This window comes from Onychostruthus taczanowskii, unplaced genomic scaffold, assembly GCF_017590055.1.
Source record: "Onychostruthus taczanowskii isolate IOZ18803 unplaced genomic scaffold, ASM1759005v1 scaffold69, whole genome shotgun sequence".
Taxonomy (NCBI): domain Eukaryota; kingdom Metazoa; phylum Chordata; class Aves; order Passeriformes; family Passeridae; genus Onychostruthus; species Onychostruthus taczanowskii.
The window spans coordinates 4,136,126-4,158,370 of NW_024504676.1; the positions used below are offsets into that span (position 1 = coordinate 4,136,126).

Below are 22,245 nucleotides of genomic sequence, written 5' to 3' on the forward strand. Positions count from 1 at the left end.
AATAATAAGATTATCTCCTTGGGTAGAACACGATAGGCTTAGTAAAGCAGCATGTGTGCTTTTATTCCCAATCATTCTTTTGTTATTTTTAACCACCTTAGTAATGCAACCTAAAATGAAGAGCAACATTGACTTCTTTCTCTATAAGGAGTAGAATTACCTGAACCTCAAAAAAATGTAACTCAGTAGGTAAAGAAATGGAGGCTAGTTTGTGTAAATCACTGATGCCACACAAGATACAGCCAGAGTTGATTTGATGTTACACATATTTCAGACCCTCAGTATTACCAGCTAAAAGGCAGAATTAGATAGGCCACACTGCCTGCTTCTTCATTTTTTTTAAGCTACTGCAAGACTGACATATGTGCATCTGGTGCAACTGCTTCTGTGTAGCACATTTTAGAACCCCAAACTGGGGGTAAAACCAGGAGCAGAATTTAAATACAGACAAAATACTCTACCTTATCCTTTATTTTCTCCTTGTCTATCTTCTTCTCACCATCTCCTTCGCTTACACATACGTCACAGTTTCTAGGCACTGCTTTGACACTCCTAGAAATAAGAACATTGCATGGCATTATCACAGATGGAGTAGGTTGGATTAAACCCAAGCCAGAGCCTTTTAGTTGTATTGGCTGTATCCCTTACCTGTGTTAGATGGGCTCAAGCAGCTGCTTTGTCATGAGTGGAGTGGCATGGGGACTTGAAAGAGCTACTCTGATGTTTTATTTTTTTCCTCATCCACTCATACTTCACAAGTAAGATGAGTATGTCTCCTGACTGGTGTAAAATCACACCAGTTCATGTCACACCTTTGCAGAAGAAATGAAGCAACCCTTATAAAACTCAAAGGCCAGTGAGACCTTTATTAGTGCTGAGGAATCTGTGATCTGCTAAAGGGCCTACACGCACCCTCTGTTGTGATTGGAGAGTGATACCTGGCTGCTGTTTGATGACACTTCATTGATTTTGAGTCAGTTTTTGTAGAATATGAAAAAATACTAGAGATGTCATAAAATACCACTTAAAATCCTTTGATGCATAGTATGGGAATATCAGGTCTCTCAACTCTCACTAATGCAGTAAGACTGAATGATTCCAACTGAAAGCAGTAATGAGACTAAAATGAAACATTGTTAATGTGTTAAGGCTGCATATGTTGTATATTTTCCCAGAAATAATTACTGCAGATTTCTTTGAGCTTTATTGATCAGCAGGAGTTTTTGCACATTCATAAAATACATAGTCCAAACATAAACAGAGCTGTACTGTATATCCAGCAGGCATAAGGCATGAAAGACTTTGTCACAATCAGAATGAATTAGCCATTAAGGCTTCCAGAGAATAATAGCTGATGAACCAAATTTAGATACATGACGTTTACATAATGGAGTTTCTGTCCGTGAGTTTGCTCATATACATTACTGCCTTTTTACAGTTTATGAGCAAACTTATCATTTTTATGCTGAAAAAAATAATTGTGAGACTAAAGAGATTTACTTCCAAAGAAGTACTTAAAGAGCTAAATATGCACAACATGGGGGAGTGAGGGCTCAGATGGGAGCATAAACCCTCCAGTATTCAAGGAGTATAAATGCTGTGGACAGAAAGGAAGCATTTTTGGTACTGCAAAGAGTGGCAAGTAGGAGCAAGTGCATGGAACTAACGAAAGGAGTGCTCAGACCAAGTGTCAGCAAAACCTTTGGTACTGGGATGTGTAATCAGAATCCACTGTGATGGAAATTGGTGGAAACAAACTGCCCTTTCCCTTTGGCTCTGAAGCTCATGTAGGGGATTAATACACTGGGATTTTGTTGACTGTAATTCCAGTTATTATTGAGGTCTGGGCACTGTCCTGTCATTTCTTGTTCACTATTGTGTCTTTTTCTGTACAAGTCTTCCAGGCTGCAGAGGAAGTCACTTCTAAGTACAATTCCACTGCACTTTCTCTTCTCTTCTCCTCTCCCTGCTCAGTACCTTGGAAAAGAAAATCAAAGGAAATTTTAAAAGGAAAAAAGAGAATCTTTTGTAATGTTCCTAGTCCCTATTAATATATCAGATCAAGATGCCTTCAGGGAATTATGTTAAATCAAACTTTTTGTGAGAACTACTGATACTGATTGAACACTTTTGCTTTCAAAAGTGGAAGAAAGTTTCATTGGGTTTTTTTTGAGTGCTGACAAAATCTGTACCATATGAGTTTTTGTTCTGTAAAAGTCAAGTACCAATATGTTATTAAAAAGCTATTCTGGGAAGTCTGAAAATGATTGAGGATGAACTTCATATTGCTCTGCTTACAAAGCCAGATCCAACAATGGCAAAAATACAGGACCTATATAAAGAGTGGGTGGTTCTCCAGTACCTGGAGTTCTTTTTTTTCAGTATCTCAGTGGCAATTGTGGCATTGATGCAGATTTTTTTTAGGTGGCTTGAAGTTTTCCAAAGTGTGGAATATGCAGTAAATTTGTCAGTAGTTTATAGCATTCAGAACCTCTGACAGTGTTACCCTTTTTGATGCTCGACTAATGCATCAAAGTTTGTTGATGCTTCCGTTGTCATAATGAGGTTGGGCATGGAGATGCTACACTTCTGCAGGAAGATAAAAGATTTTAACAGTGCCAACCATAGTCATGAGATATCTTCACTCAATCCATTAAATAATATTTAAATACAAATATTATAACCCATTATAAAATGAAAGAAAAATGACAAAGCATATTAAATTTGAGGAAAACTTATAAATTTTCAGCAGCATGGTAAAGTGTGGCTCCTATAAAATACATTAAGTTCTTCTGACTTTAAAATTGAGCTCTGTGAATTTCTAGGTGTCCTGGTTTCAGTAGGGATAAAGCTCATTTTCTTTCCAGGAGGTAAAGGTTTGACATAATTTATTCAAAAAGGACAGATACTATTTACACCCTCAGTATTACATATAGGATAAGAAGAGAAGGGAAGGATGTGTGCAGGACGTGAGGTTACCTTTGACAGTATTTCTGTTCATATCAAATTACAATCTAAAAATCAAGCAGAGATCTTTCAAATACACCTTTGTCTCAAATCAGAATAAAATTATAAATGTAGTAATTGGGTCTTTCTGGGCTATACCACGTCCCACATTCCTTTACATTTCTTGACATACAGAAGCAATGACACCTTCTCTCAGAATAAGAACAAGCTACATCTAAAGTGCTTAACCCAATTTAAAGCTCCTCAGTAGGAGAGACAAATGAATACCAGAAGGGAAGGGATCCAGTGGGGAGCCACTGTGGTGATTGTGGGGCACATGATGTGCAAGGAAAGACTGAGAGAGCTGGGTTAGTTCTGTCTTAAGAAATTAAAGCAGGGAGTACATTTTATTCATGTCTTCAACTCCTTGTAGTACAATATAAGGAAAATAGAGCTTTTGGAAGGATTCACAGGGATGATACAAGAGATAACAGGCACAGGTTAAAACCAAAGGAAATTCCAATTAGAGATGTGAAATATTTCAGAGCTTTTGGAAGGATTCACAGGGGTGATACAGGCACAGGTTAAAACCAAAGGAAATTCCAATTAGAGATGTGAAATATTTTTATTATTTTTTTATCATTAATATAGTCAAGTGTTGGAAAAAGGTATCCAGTGAGTCTGTGGGTGGCTGTCCATCTTCATCCTTGGAGATGCTCCTAAGGTGACTGGGCACAGCTCTGTACAGCTTTGTGTAGCTGACTGTGCTTTTAGGAAGGGGTTGAACCAGGAGTCCCAAGAGGTCACTGATACCCTCTGTGTGTTTCTGTCCTTCTGAGAGACTCTGTCTTCCAGCAGCCAGAGCTGATTCATTCATGAACACCAAAGTTATATATGTACACATCAGGACCAGGCAGACTAATTAATAATCCTTCCAGGCTATGAAGACCAACTATCTTACCCGAAAGAATTGTCTGTAATTTCTTCTATTGGGGTGTGGATTCATTAGGAAGTGAAATGTAATACTGAAATTAAAGATGATTAGTGTGGATTTGGTAATCCAACCTGACTAAAAGGCAAAATGCTTGTATCATTTATATCATCACCATACCAAAGTTGCAGTTAATGTTACAGAGGAAGGACTGGCTGTAAATTTTCTGGATTTTTGTCTCTTCCTCCTGGGAGCTGGTGCAGGTGGAGGGCAGTTACTTTACTGGAGCATTTTCCAGGAGCCACCTCCCTGCTCATGCACTGTACTTCATAGTGTCTGTCAGAAAAGAAGCCCAACTGTTCACCTTGCAGGCTGTTTAAATGTGATGGAAAACAGCACAGGCTGTCTGTTGAAGTTATTTGTTCAGTTTTTTAGGAAGGTTATGCTAATTTGTATGCAGTTTGGTGTAAGCAATATATTTGCTAGGCCATGAACTTTAAAATTGTTTTGGAATGTATCACTGTTCAAAAGAAACAGCTGGCTCTTGGGTCTTCCCACTACTATCATGTTTGTTGAAGAGGATTTGAATAATTTTTTGCAAGAAGCTTCTGTCTCCTGTCATAAGCTAAGTTGAGAAACAGGTCTGGCACACCGAGATCCTGCTGTCCGCTTCTGAGACAGTCTCCCATCAAACTGAAAACATAAAACATTATTTCAGCAAGCAGTGGAAACAGAGCAGTCTGGAGTTTGCAGTCATTTGTATCACATTTAAGTGATACAAAATATCACATTTAGTCTCACAGCAAAGTGTTAGGAGGCTAACAAGACAATCATACCTTGATTTTCGTTGTGTTGGGTCACTTTTGCCTTTGAAAGACTGAGAGAAGGTCAGCTACTCCTGACATGGAGAGATGGGCAATTTGAGCAACATGATCCTGCTATTGAGAAGATTTGTGAGGGAGAGGCAGTGGGGAAGATGACCCAGTCCTATGTGTATTAGTGTGTGATGCTGAGAGACAAGTGTCTGGAGCATCTGAGAAACCAGGGAATCCTGTTTGTTTGGGATGGAAATACAATTAACTTGTTGTACTCTGCCTGTGTGAGCAGCAATGGAAATGTGCTTTAAGTGATGTACACAGGGTACAGTTCTTGATTCTCCTGGTATCAACAGCCTGAATGAACAAAACTGGAAGTGAGTCAAAAGCCTGGTACAGATCCAGTGGGAATGGAGTTGAAAGTTGGGACCTCCTCTCCTCTAGCAGACTTTTCTCTGTGACAGCAGGAGGGTGATACTTATCCATGGTGTAGGTTTGGTAGCAGTTGCATACTTCCTTTTCCATACACCTTTAATAAGAATCTGTGGGAAAGTCAAAGGCTTTGTAGGATGTAAAGGTAGCTGCTGAGAAACTGGCCTTTGTTTTCTTAGGGGTTGGAAATCAGCAGGGGCAGACAGAAGGGTGTTACCTTACCTCCCTCCTCATCAAAGCTTCTGTGGGGTTATTTCAGGTGTAAGTTATGAAAAGCTGAGCAGTAGGGACCTCTCCACTGAACCTCTGCTGGGTTGCATCCCACTTTTTGACAAGTAGTATGGTAAAACATTTCTCTGTACAAGGTCAGATTAATCTTTTTTCATGGAGTTTCACATGAATGCTTTGCTTTGGGATTGTTGTTTCTCCATGCATAAATCTTTATTATACCAGTAGCCTACAGCCCCAGTGAACCAAACAAAACTCAGTTTTATTCTTCTCAGTATTTATCACCACAGTGAGAGAACTCCATTGAAAAGCAACGGTGAGAGTTTCCAGCAGGTGTGGTGGGGGTTTAGGTACTGTGAACCTTCAGTGAGTTCATCTTTCTTCCTTCTGAATTTGAATGGTATATGCCAAGCTGGGTCTGGCCCCAGATTGGGCATCGTTCTCTTTGGGATGATACTGAGGATGGAAGTGAAAATGACCTGTTGGAAGGTGCTGTGGGCTAGAGGAGCAGACTGTGCACGTGTCCATGCCTGCACTTTACTCTGGTGAATAGCAGGACGTGCTGCAGTGTGCAGGGCCTGCTTTGCTGCCAGCACAGGCTGAAGCCTTGCTTGCTGCTTTCCAAGGTGTTGGTTTGGGTTCAGGTACAGCTCTTCTTTAGAAGGGGGATGACAGATGAGCTGACATGCAAGTGCTTGGAGCTTTTACCAGGTGATGAGTGTGAAGCCTCCGCACTGAGGTTGATCTCACTTAATTAACGTTTGTAATGAAAGATACAGCACAGGTCTCTACTGTCTGCACACATGGGGATTCCTAATACTTGTTACTTATCTGTGATATAGCCATGTGGGCTCTGTAAATGCTTCCAAATGTTAATAAAGATAGAATTAGATGCTCTATACTTTTATATAAAACCAAAATATTTTTCTATAGAGATAAAGGATAATCCTTATCTATGTTTTCGTTTTCTGAACAATGTACATTAGTTTTGGTTCACTGTATGGTTTCCAAGATTTGCAGTGCATGAAACCAAATTCCCAGCTTGGAGGGCCCTCTCAGTCTGTGTAGGGAAAGACTTAGGCATGATACATAACCATCACTGAGAGGATTTTTGTTTTGATATTTTCTAAATTTTGAGTGCTTGACTCCACAATTTTGGCATCTTTTTCTCATGTCATAGTTATGCCTATTTCTCTAGTATGACCTGAGGAAGTCAGGAGCATTGTCAGGGTCTTGCCAGAAGGTCCAGCCTCCTTCACTGGACACAGTGGCACACCTGGCAGGAGCAGCTCTCTGCTCCAGTCTGAAGCTGGTAGCTTTTAGCAGAGTTGGTGTTCTAGGGGGAAATACTCTTGAGATGTGAAATTTCACTGCATTTGTTACCAATTAAGATGAAATTTTAATTGCTGTTCCTGGTATTAAGAAATAATGACATGTGTTATTATTTGTGACATATGGGGATCAGTGCAGGATGGTTTTCTTTTATGGCCACTCTTTATTTCTTGCTCTTTTTTTTTTCCATGGCTCCAGCATGGGGTCCTCCCCTGGCCACCATCCTCTCAAAGGCCTCATTCCTCCTGGGTATCCGTGTCCACAAGTGTCTCCTGCCTGGATTGTCTGCTGCTTGTAGGTCCAGTTTTTCTAAAACTTGTAGCCAGACCATATCCTAAGCCAAACCATTCCCCGTCTGCTGTTAAGAAGTGTTCTCACTTGGGGTAGCCTTTCTCCTGCAGTCACTCCCTGGCTTCATCTGTACTCTCTCCATGATGCTGCATGCCGAGTAGGGAGGAAATACTTTCTTGAGAGAACAGGAAAAACAGGTCCCTAAGTTTTATTCCAGTTGCTGGACATACCCCCTGTTCCGGGTCATGTCCTGTGAAGTGGGGCTGAAGGTGATTGGCTTTGGAGAGATGGCAGAAAGGCACCACGGAAGCAGAAAAGATCTGTGGGATGGTTTGTGTCTTGTCTGGCCATGTGTGAGCATGTGGGTGTACGATTTGCAGGCTTTAGCTGCTGAGCCCTTTCATCTCTATGATGTGTGAAATTCAGACTCTTGAAAGCAAATAACTTTTCCACAACATCCACTTGTAGCTGGGTAAGACAAAAGGCTGAAATTTCTGTGCCTGAAATTGAGCTGCACTGTGTCAGGCCCCTGCTCTAAACACTGCAGTATGAGAGGATTTCAAATTAAAGCACCAGAAATTTAACCTGGGAAGAATAGGATACTTTGCTCTGCTTCATTCTTAGAAGTAATTGGAGTGCTATTTTTGACGTCCTTCCAAAAGCTTTTATCCTTTCGACAGAAACAAGCACAGAATATATCAGCACAGACAATTAAGGTTTGGCAAAATGATAAGCTGATGAAACTGAGGTCCTGTGGTAGGAAATGCTGATCACTGTATATAATGGTTAGCAAACAGTCTTTCTCCTTTGTTCTAGAAATTGTGTCATGCAATCCTGTCTATGCCAGGGAATTTCACAGGGAGAAAATGGTGTTCGCATGCACATTTTGGATAAGTGATGTTTTTATGGATGAGCAAAAAAGTACTCTACAGCCAAATAGATAGAGCAAAGAGGGATATGCTTTGTCCTGTTTCATATAATGCTATGCAGCAGGCTAAAATTGTAAAAAATAAGCAAGCTGCACCAAGACAGGTTTGCAAAGCCATACAGAAGGTCAGTGTTGGGTGGTAATGATATGGAAATCAGCTTGGATCATGGGCATAAATGAGGTCTGTTATGCAAAACTGGGCAGTAATAGGATCCAGTATTAGGGTCAGGCAGGTGTGAAAATACTGGTGATGAAAATCTGAAAATAAATAATTTAAGATTCATGGGGCAAAATGCAATGACTTCTGTAGACACGGTAATTGTACCAGGGAAGAAAAGTATTTTCCCCTTTGTGACTTTTTGCCCTCCATTCAGTCACATAAATCCATGGGTTCAAAGGTTTGGTTTTGGCTTACCAGGCAGTGCAGAAATTCTGATAAAGGCTTAGTAGCTATTAAACTTTTATAGGCTTGCAGCCTTGTGGTTGAAGAGACAGTAATTGCGTTTTTCTCTTGGGGATGGGATTCCAATTAAGTCGGTGTTGCTCAGTGTTAGAATTCCACCCTTACAGGTTGCTAAGTGTGTGAATTTTGTGTTATGGGGAGCTGGACCTTTGCCTCAGCCTAAAAAGTTTCCAAAATTGCTCTTTCCTTTACCTATCTATGCAAAAACTCAGTTTCATTTAATGCTCTGATAGTGCTCACTCTAAAATCTGCAAGTGCTGTGTGGATGCTGCTGCAGATCCATCCAGTGTGGGAACAAAATGCAGAGGATGTGGTTTCCCAGAGGTGTTTGGCATTGCCAGCAGTTGCTGTCACTGGAGTCAATCAAAAAAGAGCTGAGGGCTTTATAGAACCTACCTGAAATCCCTGAGTTAAAAGTTTTTTATCCAGTCCTTCAAGCTTTTGACTCCTGGATATTAGGCAGTTCTATGGCTTATGAGAAGAGAGGTGGCCCATCTTTGCTTTGATGTCTTCAGTAGAAATCAGCTCCTTTCACCTGAAACTCATGGGTGATTTGTGTAGCTCCCTGAAACTGCTCATAAAGCTAACTTGGTACACCTTTCACTTCCCCCTTGATCCCATAATTACCCTTGAAAGGAGCTGTGACTTAATGATTTATGGCCCTGTTCTCTTGCCGTGGGAAGTTAAGCTGTGGATTTCATGGATATCATTGAATATCATCACTAACATCCAGTGGGGAAAAAAATAAAGAAACCTTAGCATGGGAAGACTCCTCCAGGTTTGCTGTCAAAGAGAGCACTGGCTTGCTCTTGGTGGGGTTTTAGGCTGTTCTACTGAAGCCAGTGCTATAAATGAGCCATGCCTGTGCCCAGACACTGTGGTGTTATCTGCTTTTTCAGTTGCAGCAGCTTTGTATCCCACTGACTATATGACTCCCACTCCCCATTCTGCATGATCTGCTGAATGTACTAGCTGTGCTTCCAGAAAAAGCTGAAATAGATGTTGATGGCTTTTGCTTTTGTTTTATCCCCTGTCCTTTCTTCTCTTGACAGTTTTTTATCATGCTGTTAATTATATTTCTGTTGGAACTCACTGTTGTGATTCTGTTCTTCGTCTACACCGACAAGGTAAGTCAAATTCTTCATTTTTCTTTCCCCTTCAGCAAATTTATATGCCCCTTTTCCCTATAAATAAATCATGAAGCACTTGGCTTGGTATGCACATCATGCTTCTGTCTTCCTTGAGACACTCCTCTCAGAAGGAGCTCTCTCAGAATGCATAAGCAGCCTGGCAGGACTGGGCTGTCTTGCTTGCTCAAGTGTACAACTCAAGGTCACAGATACTGCCAAGTGCATCTGTCATTAACAAAAGAAAAGGGAACAAAAACCACACAAAAATGCCCACAAATAAATGCCAAAACACCCCACAAAAAAAGGCAAAAAAGCCAACAAACCTTACTAGGAGCATGTAGGAAGAGATACCCATCAGAGTGAGTTTGATTTTTAAAAATATGTTTATGGTTTAAGAGCCACATTGATACCATTAAAAAGGAAGTGTCCTCAGCACAGGCAAAGGCATAAAATTCATTATCTTTCCACACTGCTCCTTGCAGCCCATGTGTACTTAGAGCCTTGTGGAAAGCCAGGGTAAATGCATAAAAGTTCAATAAACACAGCTTTTGTTTGTGCTTTCACATTTTCCTTATATTTTACAATTGTTCCTTCAGTTGTACAGGCAATATTGCCTATTTAAATTTTCTTTACCCTTTTCTTTTAAAAAATCTTACATTAAAAAATCCAAAACAAGGGCATAATTGTGTGCTACCTACTTATTCAATCAAAATCAAAAATCCCTTACAATTGAAGACCGAGGGAACTTAATAATCACAGAGAAGGTGACAAAATTTTACCACGAATTAACATTCATCAGGTACATGAGTGGTAAACACTTTCTTTAAGAATGGAATGACAACAGCAAAAAAAAACAACCCCGAAAACAACACTGTGTTCATTAATACATAAATTATTAATATAATTAGTAGTATATTAGTGATACAAGTGATTATATATTAGTCATACCAGTGAGTGATTGTCAGATGCACTTCTGAAGGACTTCGAAGAGCTAGGTTCTATAGCATTCTGTAGCTGGAACATGGAATTAACTTGCCAGGTAATTGTAGTAGAAGGGACAATTTAAAATTACTTGTATGCATTATTGGATTCTGAATTACTTCTCAGCTCTTGGCAGAACTCATACAGGAGTAAAGGCATCTACTTAATATGCAATGGGCCTCTAAAACCCAAACACAACACTTGGTTATGTTTAGAAAGAAAATCACTTAGAAAATATTATCATATCATTGTATAACAGACTTGCCTCACTGTGAATATAATGTTGAGTTTTGGTTATGGAGATGATTAGATGTGCGAGAAAGGTGGAAGAGAGCTGTCATGAAAAGGGATTATGGAGATAACCTAGATTCAGTTTGGGAAATGAAAGAGATCCTCTGCTTAGGAGATTTTACAAAGAGTAATTATAGTAGTTTCTGAAATAATGGCAGATCTAAAATAAAGACCTGTCCTGAACACAGACGAAATAAATGGAAATGTTTCTGATTAGGTTAATAAAATAAATATTTCTTATATTCCAAGTCAGTATCTGGTAGAACTCCTGTTGTTGGCTGTTGAGGCTGATAGATCAGTAAATGTGTGGGTATGAAGGAAAGAAAAGAAACCAATGAAGTATTTTTATTCATAAAGCAGTCAGTGCTGCTAGGTTGACAGTTGTGTCACAGAGAATGTTCATCCTCACCCTTCAGAGGTTAAAACAGTGAAAAAGTATCAAAAGGATTCCCTCCCTCCTTCAGCCTGTTGGTTTGCAGTGGGTTTTATTGATTGTTAATAAAGAGATCAGGAAATTAACTTTCCTCTGACTCACATACTGCAGGAGGTAGTACCCTGCAGTTGTCTGTAAGATCAAAACACAGTCTAAAATATGGGCTCCAGTTCAAGTGCAGTTTTACTGAGTTAACAAATTGCTGTAGTCTGGGTATTGCAGATGATCAAATTTGAGGCTCTTAATGTTCCTGTATGACTTTAAATCTTATACTGAGGAAATCGATAGTTTGTGTTACACTTGCAGTCCTGCCTACTGCAGACTAAATAAACCAGCAGCAGCCTAAAACTAATATTTTCATACAGCGTGCTTAGAGTTTGTGTGCTGGCTTTCCTGATGTGAAAAGCAATATTGCCACGTGAGTGGGAAACAGTGAATCCAGACAAGTCCACCACAGTAATGCAGTTCATGTAGATCCTTGGAAAATCAGTGAAGGAGTATTCTATACTGACACTTGTCCATCAGAAGACAGTAGGGTTAGTTTTGTGTGCAGGAGAAAAGGGCTCTGCAGATGATCACTCTGGGCAGTACCAGCCACAGGGAGGTGTGCATCTGTGTATATGTGGACACAGTGTGTGGGCTCCTGGGCAGTGAAGCAGTCTCTTGGTATCCATTGCTGGGGCTGTTGCTTTGTTGCTGTGTTAGTTACTAAAAAGAATCATGGCAAAAGTTCTTTACAGCTATTCAGTTTTTTGGCACAGGGGTTTTATTTGCTTGCTGTGGAAGGGTGTGCCGCTGTGGAGGTGAACTAGGACTCACAACAACCTCAACTGACCTGTTCTCAACTGTTCTCATTTGTCAGCCTGGGAGAAGCCCAAAAATTGCCTCTGCCTCTCATTCTAGTGACTTGGTCTTCTCTGAGCTTTTAAGCAGCCAACTTGATCTTATGCCTTAGGATGTCATCTTTTCTTTTCTTGATGGATAAGATTCATTTTGATCTAATGAGATAGATGCTGCCCTGAAGTTGAAAACTCTTTTTCTGAGCTGGCTCTCCAGTGTGATGTTGTGAAGAGTGGGGGACTTGGAGAAAGCTCAGGAATGCACAGTGCAGGAAGGAAAAGGGGTAGTGCCTCGTCTCTTGTAACTGCACTGTGATTTCCTTGGCAGGGCCTGAGCTCACACCTTGTTCTTCCAACTGTCCTGACTAGTTGTGTTGCAAAATGTGAATCTCGTGACTTCTGCAGAAGTGAATATGGGCTGTGATGGAATGCATTCCTATAGGATGGTTGTCAGGAAAAACCTATAGCCCTTTCGTTTTGTCCTGGCTGTTCCCAAAGCAGCAGAGGGACTGGTTCATAGGCTGTGTTCAGCTCAGTGTGAGCACCTGAGGCACCTGGAGACTCCTGTGGGCATTTGCACACATTCATATACAAGTTCCTAAAGCTGGCTTTTAATTTTTTGAGGTCAGAAGTACCAGCCCAAGAGATTGGGTACTGAATGGAGTTGGTGTGATTATGAGAACTAAGGCAGGTTGATATCATTACTGAGTCCAGTATTTTTTCAGGCTACATTTATGTCCCCATTTGAAGCAGTTCAAGCTCCAGTGGTATTTCTGGAGTTATGTGGATGGTTATGTGCATGGCTACCCACCTATAGGCAGAATATTCTCTTTAGTATGTTTTATTTTGATTCCATCAATGGAGAGCAACATTTGGCATTTTTATACGTTTGACATTTCTGTATGAGGCTCTGTGTTTATTTATAACAGATCCACAGAGTACTGAGAGGGCTAACCTTAATTTTATTGTGATAAGGGGAAAGCAGCAGAGCCCTATTCTGTCAGAGGTTGGATACTCATATTTCTCAACACTAGATTGGATCCTGCTAGAATGTAAATTATGCTAATAAAATGCACAGTCTCGTACTAGTTTTAACTTGTATAATCCTCCTGGTTTTAGTGTCTGTATTTATTTTTACTGTGATGGTTCTCCTGGAAGCATAGAAAAAGGAAAGTCCATATTTACTTTTTTGCAGCTGTAATAGGTAGTTTTTTTCAGTAGACGTTTGCATTTTATATGATTTACAGGCAGAGCTGTGTAATACCCACAAATGAAAGAACATAATCACACCACCATAATGTGGGGCTGGCATTTGTCTGCATTGTGTTTGGTGGGGGAGGGGGGAAGGCTGAAGTTGTTGGGTTTTTGTTTTGTTTTGTTTTTCTTATTTTTAAATGTCCAACATAACATGCAGCATAAGTAACACAAGTCAGGAAAGAACAAAAGCACTGAAGAATCACTGATTATGATATTTGATTATGGGAGCAGTTACTGCTATTGGCAACTTGAAGTTAAGATGAGAATTTTCAATAAAGATTAGGCCATTAACTCACTTGGGTCCCTGTGAAAATTACAGCCTGCATTCCATGCCTGTTTAGCTGTGTTGAAAATGGCCCACAGAATAGCCCACAGAGGATTGAAAAATAATGGGTACTTCTGTTTTTCATGAAATGTGTGAAAATGTTCTTGTTTTCCATGCTGCTCCAATATAGCTTTTGCTGCTATCTTATAAAAATATATTCTGCAGATTGATGCATTTCTTGCTTTGTTTCTGAAAAGAAATTGAAAATTGTTTTAATTCCTGATTGATATTTTGCCTCATCCCATACTAAGACAGCAGGTTGGAATTTAGTGGATATGATTTCAAGTACGGCTCAGCCCTCACAACCTCTTACACATTTGGCTTTAGAAAATGGAAAAACAGAATCTCTTCCACTTGCTGCACTCATGAGCTGTTGCTCACAGAAATGATCAGATCCTGCTGAGCTGCTCACTGGTATGAGGGAGGGACTCACAAAAACCTGATGGAATTATTCATATATAAACTTTAGTTCAAGTCTACTGCAGAAACTTGTTCTCGTTGGGCTTCTGTCAAGAGAGCTTAAAAGTTTTCCATGTTTGCATTTGACAGTGCAGCAGAAATGTCTCCTCAGGTAATGAAGTGCCTCATGTTCCCAGTCACCACAGCCCATAGGCTGTCCAAAATGCACACACAGGGCATGTTAACATTGCTGAAAGTGGGCAAACAGAGCCTAAAGTGAAGAGACAAGATCACCCAAACTGTATGCAGTTTAGAGATGGTCTTAAGTTATTGGAAAGCAACCGGCTATGGAAAATCCTGTGAAACCAGCAGAATGGTCCGTGCGCCTCTGTTCAGTCAGATAGCCCTTTTCTAGCAGTGTTTCTCCATCAGCATTTGACTTTACCTACACTATCCCCTTCTCACTGCTGGAACTCTTGAGTGATGGTAGAATTATTGGGTGCCTGTATCCTCCTTTGCCACAGCCACAGTGAACAGGGCTGTTCTTGCTCCTCTGCAGGGCTGAGATAATTTCAGAACAGAATCTGTGTGGATAGTGTGTGCACTTGTCAGCTTGCAGGGCAGGCTCTCTAGAGGACAAGGGCAGTTTGAACTCTCTTTGGTATTTCTGTGAGGATGTGCAAGTCCTGGCGTATGTATGCAATGGTTTCTGAGCAGTCTGTGTGTTAATGCTTTATTTTCCAGTTAAAGTTCCGTTTGGTTTGTTTGTAAAAGACCTTTAAAATTATCAAGTCCACCAATCAAGCAGTTCCTGGCATATACCTGCTCTCTGGCGGTGTTGTGGAATTTGGGTTTTGGAGTGAGTGCTGACATGGCCAGAAGCTGTTTTTCAGGATCAACAGCAGTAGCGATGCAGGCAGATGTGGAGGGATCTATAGATTGCCTCCTGGATGGTGATGCACTTCAATTATTGCTCTTTGAGTCAGATGTTTTAGCTCTGGTCAAGTATTTTATTTCTCTAATGCAAAATAATGTTATATAAATGGTGGTATAAAGTAAGAAAAGACTGAAGTGTCTCTGTGGTTTATTTTACTTGGTAATAAGCTTAATTTTAACTAGTTTATTAGCATTTCAGTACTGGTGTCCCACAATAGGGAGTTGCAGAAATTTCATCAAAAGAATTTAATTATAGCAAATTTACTTTGGCTTCTTTTCAGCAAAGCAGTCAGGCATAGGTTTAAATCTCTCCCTGTTCAGCACATAACCTAAGTGCATGCTTGAACCCATGTGACTGATTTAATCATATGCTCAAGTCTTGTTAAAGTTGATTTGTACCTTATGGGTCTTTAAAAGAAATAATGCTAGGAAAACGCTAATGACAGCAAAGAATTCTGGGGTGTGTAAAGAGGCATCGCATCTTTCATTCCATATGGAATTCAGTGAAAAATAATGAATGCTTGCTTTAAAGCATTATTGGTTAGCTTTTTCCATTTGTTCTGAAAAGCTTTCCATGTAGTATCTTGAACACATCACTTTAACCTTTTTTAGGCAGGAGGACATGAGGGGCATGGAATCTATTTGCCTGTGCAACTAAAAAAAAACAAACACACCAAAGGAAATCCCGGTAGTTTCACTAATTCATTTGTCTAAGTAGGACTTCACTGAAAGTGCACTTCCAAAATGTTATTAACAGGCTTGTTGAAGGATAGCACAGTATTGATGAAAAGAATTAAGTGCATGCTCAGAAATAGGTGTATTTAGAAACAATAGCTGCAGATAAAATGCATTAGGGCTCCCCGTTGGGAACTCTCGATCAATGGTTGATCAAGGCCTAATTGATTTCTTGAATAAAATGTTAGCAGGGGAGTAGGTGCAGGAGAGGGAAAATCAAACTCTCCTAAATTAAGCTCCATGCCTAACACAAATACCCTTTGTAAAGACCAGATAATGCAGCAGCCTGCCATCTCTTTATGCCTCCTGTCTTCCTACTTTGGCTGAGTTCAGAAATGAGGATGAAGGTGGTGTCTCATCCTTGGCAGCAGGGATTTGTGCTCGTACTGCAGTAAGCTCAGCATTTTCCACTGAGCACTATTCCTGTGTCCCAGTGCACAGGAATAGTGCTTTTTTCTCAGGAGAAATCCAGTCCTGACCTCCACCCTGGCTAACTAGGATATTAATTCCCCTATCAGTATGGATGAATCAGACACAGTTGTTGCTGCTATTGTGCCTGACTTAAAGCCAGCTGGATCTATAGTTTATTTCCTGACATCCCTAAATCCATCTAAGGGTTTTCTGATAAGTATTTGGTATTATATCAGTCTACAGCAGGAAGAGATGTAATTTGCCCTCCTTCTTGCTAGTTTGCAATCTTTAATTGCAGGTAAATACATGATCTCAGGACCATGTCAAATTATGTCTTTGTTGTGAAGCACTTACCATGATCCCACACCTCAAGTTTCAGGTTTCCTAGTAGACAAAATATAAGTGGTGCAGATCTTCAACCAGCTTCTCCCAAGAAAGACCCTGGCATACAGTAGTGGTGGTTTTTAAATACTTTGCACATCTGTGTGCTTTTCATCAATCCCTTAAAGGGCATTACAAGAGGTGAGTAGTTCAATTCTGCTTTTGCTGACTGGGAGAAGTGATGTTAAAGGCCAGTCCTGAGGGTGCAGCGTATCTTGGGGAATGTGTCGTGCTCTCATGACTGAATTAATGGAATGGGACCTTACTGTTCCACGAGACAGGTTTTTGCTCAGTTTTGACTCAGATGTGGTCACATAAGAAGCCATTTCAGCACCTGGGTGGATCTGGAACTGAGTGCACGCCAGTGTTGAGTACTGACAGAGGTGGAGTGAGCAGCGCTGGGTTACATACACCTCATCAACATCAGCTGTAGCTGGTACCTGACCCCAGCTTGCTTCTCTTCTGGCACTGGCTTTATACAATTTTATTTGACAAAGGGAAGAATAGCAGCAGGGGAAAAGAATGGTTTAGAAAGGTGATAAAATAAATAATTAAGGCAGCTTTAGGCATTTAAATACAGGCAACATCAAATGCTGAGGGATGACTGAGGTAGTATATTGAAACAGACAGCACATTTTTTATTCATTCTATGAACATTTTTGATGTGTCACAATGTATATCAGGGAACATTAGAAAATGACAGTAAACTAAATGCTTAACATTTTTTACATATTAGAAAAAGAGAGGGGAAGATGACTTTTTGTGTTATCAGACTGTAAGCAGGCCAGTAGCATATAGTCCTTGTCTTGGATTTGTCAGCTGCAGTTGAAGAGTGATGTGCTAGGTTGACCACTTTATTAGGCATAATTTGTAGCTGAGGTTTCTTCAACGCCTTCCTTTGATTTAACTCAGCAGTGGTAGGCAGTGAACTGGCTGAGACAGGGATCTGTGAACAGCAGCTTCAAACCATTACCAGTTATGGGTTCTCTTAAGGCTGAAGTGTGTTGACTTCAAGACCAAATCATGCTCAGGGACTTTGTATTACCCGAACTCCCTGATACCTCCAAGGCTTCTCATTGGAAATATCACTGCACTGCAAGGTGGTGTAGTCTTTTCCACTGATAATTTTGTGGGCTGAATTCTTGCTGTGAAGTTCAGGCATAAGGAAAGAGGTTAAGCAACTTTCTGGATACCAGCCATTCCACCTTTTGAAATATATTCCCCAGACTTACAAAACCAGCATAATCAGTAGTGATTACCAATCAGTGGTCATTGATGCCTGCTTGCTGAAATAGTGTTTAATATGAACAAATAATCTTTAATCATTTCGGGTCTTGGGCTCCCTGAACCTGTGTGCAACAAAATCCCTGATGGACTTGACAGCAGGAAGTGACTAAGCTGGAAGATAGAGTAGAATTTGTGTAAAGGGCTATGTCTTGACAAGGAGCAGAGTAAGAGTTTTATTTAGCATTTTCTGAGTGCACACATTTCTTACTTGACATGTGCAGTGCCTGTGATAATTTGGATGATAGAAATATATAATATATGGCATTAGCAACAAGTGAGGCTTGTGCAAAAATTGTTTTAACCATGGCACAATCTTAATTCATTTTATTGTACTGCAGTCATTTTGTGTACCCTCTTCAATGCCTTTAAATTGCAGGGAAGTCATCCCTGAGAAAAGGGAATTTTCAGAGAAGCTGTTCTTGTCAAAACCCAAATACTCCCCTGCTCCTGCTACTAATTGTCTTTGATACAATTTCTTAATGAGTTAATTTCTGTGGTAGCTTATGGAATTATTACACAACAATATATGTTTTTACTTTCTTGCTTTCTCCATTTTGCACTTAACTGCCATAATCCAAGGGTGATGTTGTTCTCCCAGACGTTTTTGCCATCTGCACCTTGCCTCTGAACCACAGGAAAGCAGAACAATACATGTCATCTCCTTCAGCAGTGCTGATGTTGCCTCTGTTGACAAAGTCCCAACCTCAGCATTTAGGAAACCTTTTCAGAGGTCACCTTGAAGGGCATATTGAAGTGCAAACTGATTTGCATGTTAAATTGGTAAATTATGTAAATAAAGGAAAATGGAAAGGCTACAAAAGATCATTGAAGATATTTGAGGAACCTACTAAAAGTCTTTATCCAGAGATCTAATGAAAGCAGAAATTCACAAAGCATGTAAGATTTTGATTAAGAACCAGATGTTTGTCAGATTTATCGCGCAAGACATCTAGTTTTTGTTTTAAAAATTCAGGACCAAAGGAGTTGCAACAAGATTTGCATTAATCAAAATGGTTTCACGGATATTTAAGAGTTGTGAATAGAATCAACACTACTCTCTTTGCAACAAGCACACCCAAGGAAATGTCCTGTAGATTTCTTTCAGGTCCACCTTTTTTCTCTGTGAATAGAAAATGCATTGTAGTTGGTACAAAAGCAGCTGGATCTGTGCAAACAAAGAGAATAAATGGTTTTTTCAAGGTCGGTCAGCCTGGGAGGGAAAAAACAAAAAAAAAAAAATCTTTTCTTTTTAGGAATGTGAAGACAATGGGAAGAATGTCCTGCGTACCTTGAAGTGGGACTGATGTTTAAGTAAATGTCAGCAGAGTGCTGTTGCTGCTGCCACCACTGCAGGTGACCATTCAGCAGCCAGGTGTGGCTTCCCAGGGCTGGGTGTTCTGCTGGAAGCCTGCTTGCTGCTGGCTTTGACACTGATTTATGTACAGATGGCAGGGGCAGCTCGTTCATACTGACTGTTATCACTGAGAGCTGTGAGGATTGCTTCTCCCACTGCCTGCCCTAAGTGTTCTCTCTTTCAGCTCTGCTCTTGGAGGTGTCAGTTTGCATGTGAGAGCTGCAGTGAGAGGTGATTAGATGAGTAAGACCAGGACATTGGGACTGCTGCTGGATATCACAGTTTTGCCATATCCACTTAAAGCCTTTTAGGAATTCATGTGCACAGTGCAGTGTCACATGTCAGCCCAGAATGAATGCACAAGTTACCACTTTGTATATGGTAAAACCCTGCCCTAAGCAAAGTCAGTGGGAGCTGCCTGTTTTCTTTCATGATGCTATTATCCTCAATTTTAGTATTTTTAAATCTCTTTCCCACTTCCCAAGTTGATCCAAATAATGCTCACTTGAGTGTGTGGAATGATGTATTCCAGTGCTGTAGGAGATCTCCCTGCCTGGAAGCTGCAATGATCAGGGGGTTTTGTTCTCAAACATAATGTCTTAATCTTGCAGAATATGCAGCATATGTGGGATGCTGTTGTCTGCTAAGAAATTGGTTGAATTTTGGCTACAGAAAGATAACACATTTCCAAAAGAAATTGAATTAATGAAATATACATTCCACTGGATGTTAATTTCCTAATCTCTGCTGCCGCAACTTGGCTTTTCCATGCATGTTCCCAATGGCTGTGCAGCATCCATGCTAGGGTATGGAATTGCAGAATCATTTAGTTTAGGAGGGATCTCTTGAGATGTGGTAGTCCAAACCCCTCTTCAAGCAGGAACAGTGAGAGCAAGCTGTCCAGGGCTGTGTCCAGGTGGGTTTTGACTATCTCAACAGATGGAGGCTCCACAAACTCTCTGGGCAACCAGTTGCAGTGTTGGACAACTCTCACAGTTCCCTTGTTTGCATTTCTGTCTTGTGGTCAGCTTAATGTCCACGAATTCCCCAAGGTCTTTCTCCGCAGAGCTACAGGCATCAAAAGCTGTATAAAGGCGAGGGAAACAACATCCACTGTTTCCCCTCACCCACAGAGCTGGTTGCCGTGTTTTGGAAAACTGTCACATTAGTTGTGATTTCCCCTTGGTAAACCCATTCTGACTGCTCCTAGTTGTCTTCCTCTCCTTCAGGAGTTTGGAGTGGGTTTCCAGGATCGGTTTCTCTGTCCCCTTCCCAGGGATGGAGGTCAGATTTCAAGCCTGTAGTTCCTGGATCTTGATTGCCCGTGTTGAAGATTGGAGTGGTATTTTCTCTCTTCCAATGTTCAAGAACTCTCCAGCCTCTCATGGGACAGAGTCCTCTCTTGTCATGTATGATATTGGCATTTCTTGTTCAGAACTTTCCACCGTTGTGCTGGCAAAACAACATCCCAAGTGTAATGCCTGCCAGGGCACTACATATTCTGGAGTAGATGAAATATTTATCTGTTAACACTCCCATTTCAGCCTTTTTGTCTCATTCTGAGTATTAATTTTGGGCATCTGCTTTTCATCAGAAATTATGGAAATTGAGTGTATCTGAAATCTGCACATCTACCAACCGTTTGACTTAGTTTCTTTGGTTTTATGGTAATTTGTTGAAGACATATAATGGCAAAAGCTTTCCAATAACAAAAAGCTCCCACTGGTACATACCATAAGTTTGAAGTGATTAGACAAAAGGAGAATACTTGAATTAAAATTTAACATGCGACTTAAGGCTTTTCCTCAGTGATGCTTACTGAAATGACTGCTTTTCCAATTAGGCTTTGACTGTCAATTACTTGGAATTACTTTTTAAAAAGTACTTTGAATTCCTGGAATATGCTTGATATCAAACTGCTAAGGGGGCAGCAGGGAGAGACTTCATTCCACATCATGCTGGAATTTTGAGGATTTAATATATCCTTTCTCCACATGCTTGTTTATTAGATTTTGTGACTGGTTATAGTTCTGTTTTTATATTAATCTTTAAGTATCAGCTAATGCTATGTATGGTAAAATGGAGAATTTGGATTTTTACTTTCCCATAATTAGTGAGACTATGCAAATTCCATAGGAGTCAGATTCTGGGTTCCTGAGGTTCCTTGCTCCAGATCCAGGGCAGCACACTTCTCAGACACCTCAGAACTGTCAACATTACTGTGTAGCATTTTGAGGAGGTTGGATCAGGCTCTGAGATGCACAACTCTACTTCCTGCTTGATACAGAAATAGGTATGAGAGACTTTTCTGATCCAAAGGCATTCCTCTCCCCATTCCAGGCATGTTTTCAGCAATGTTCTGCTGGAGTAGCTGGCCATTTGGAGTAAACCTGTTTGCTGTGTGTCTGGGGCAGCTGTATTCTTCCCTGAGAGGCTGGAGTGACGCTCTCAAGTGACTTGTGGTATGACCTGGTGTGGATTTGCCTGTCAGTGGTCCCTGCTATGTTCTGTGTATCAGGTAGATGCCAACAGCCAGGTTTGGAGGTGGACATAGGAACCTTTCTCACATGTCTTTATGAAGCAGTTTCAGTGAAGATGAATAACATATTTTAAGTCACAGAGTGTGTATGGAGCTTTTTTCTGGCCTCAGCACAATGCCATGCACTGGTATAGTCTGAGGGGTCACTTGGTAAGTCCTCATCTATTCCACAGCTTTTATGTTTAGAGTTGATACATCTCATTAATTATTTTTTTTTCATAGCACATTAAATTCAAGGATTCCAGTATTACTCTTTCTAAGTATTTTTCCATATATACTCTTCTACTGGAGATTAATTTATCAGAGAAGTGTTGAGTAGTCCTGTTCTGTATAGATTTTCTTTTGAAAAGTGGCACATTTAGGGACTGAGAAACAGAGCTGATGAGATGCAGTATTTGAAGCGTGTTTCTTCAGTTACAGAATTATTCTCTTTCTCCTCAAAGACCGTTTGCTTTGTTCAGCTTAGCACCATGAATCCACAATTTAAATAGTTTGAATTAAGAGGATCAAGTTTCTGATGTCTGAAAGCTTGCAATGTCCTGGTTGCTCTAACCTTCCAAGAGAAGAGGACACTAAGAGGT

General features: G+C 40.4%; 1 protein-coding gene across 9 annotated transcripts in view; it reads left to right on the top strand.

The window, feature by feature from the left end:
- Positions 1–22,245, top strand: part of TSPAN4 (tetraspanin 4) — a 418,001-nt gene that overhangs the window by 359,928 nt on the left and 35,828 nt on the right. For all 9 annotated transcript variants that reach the window (XM_041421140.1, XM_041421139.1, XM_041421144.1 and 6 more), the window contains one exon: positions 9,419–9,493. In XM_041421140.1, the coding sequence (XP_041277074.1) occupies positions 9,419–9,493 (75 nt within the window). The remainder of the gene's footprint in view (positions 1–9,418; positions 9,494–22,245) is intronic.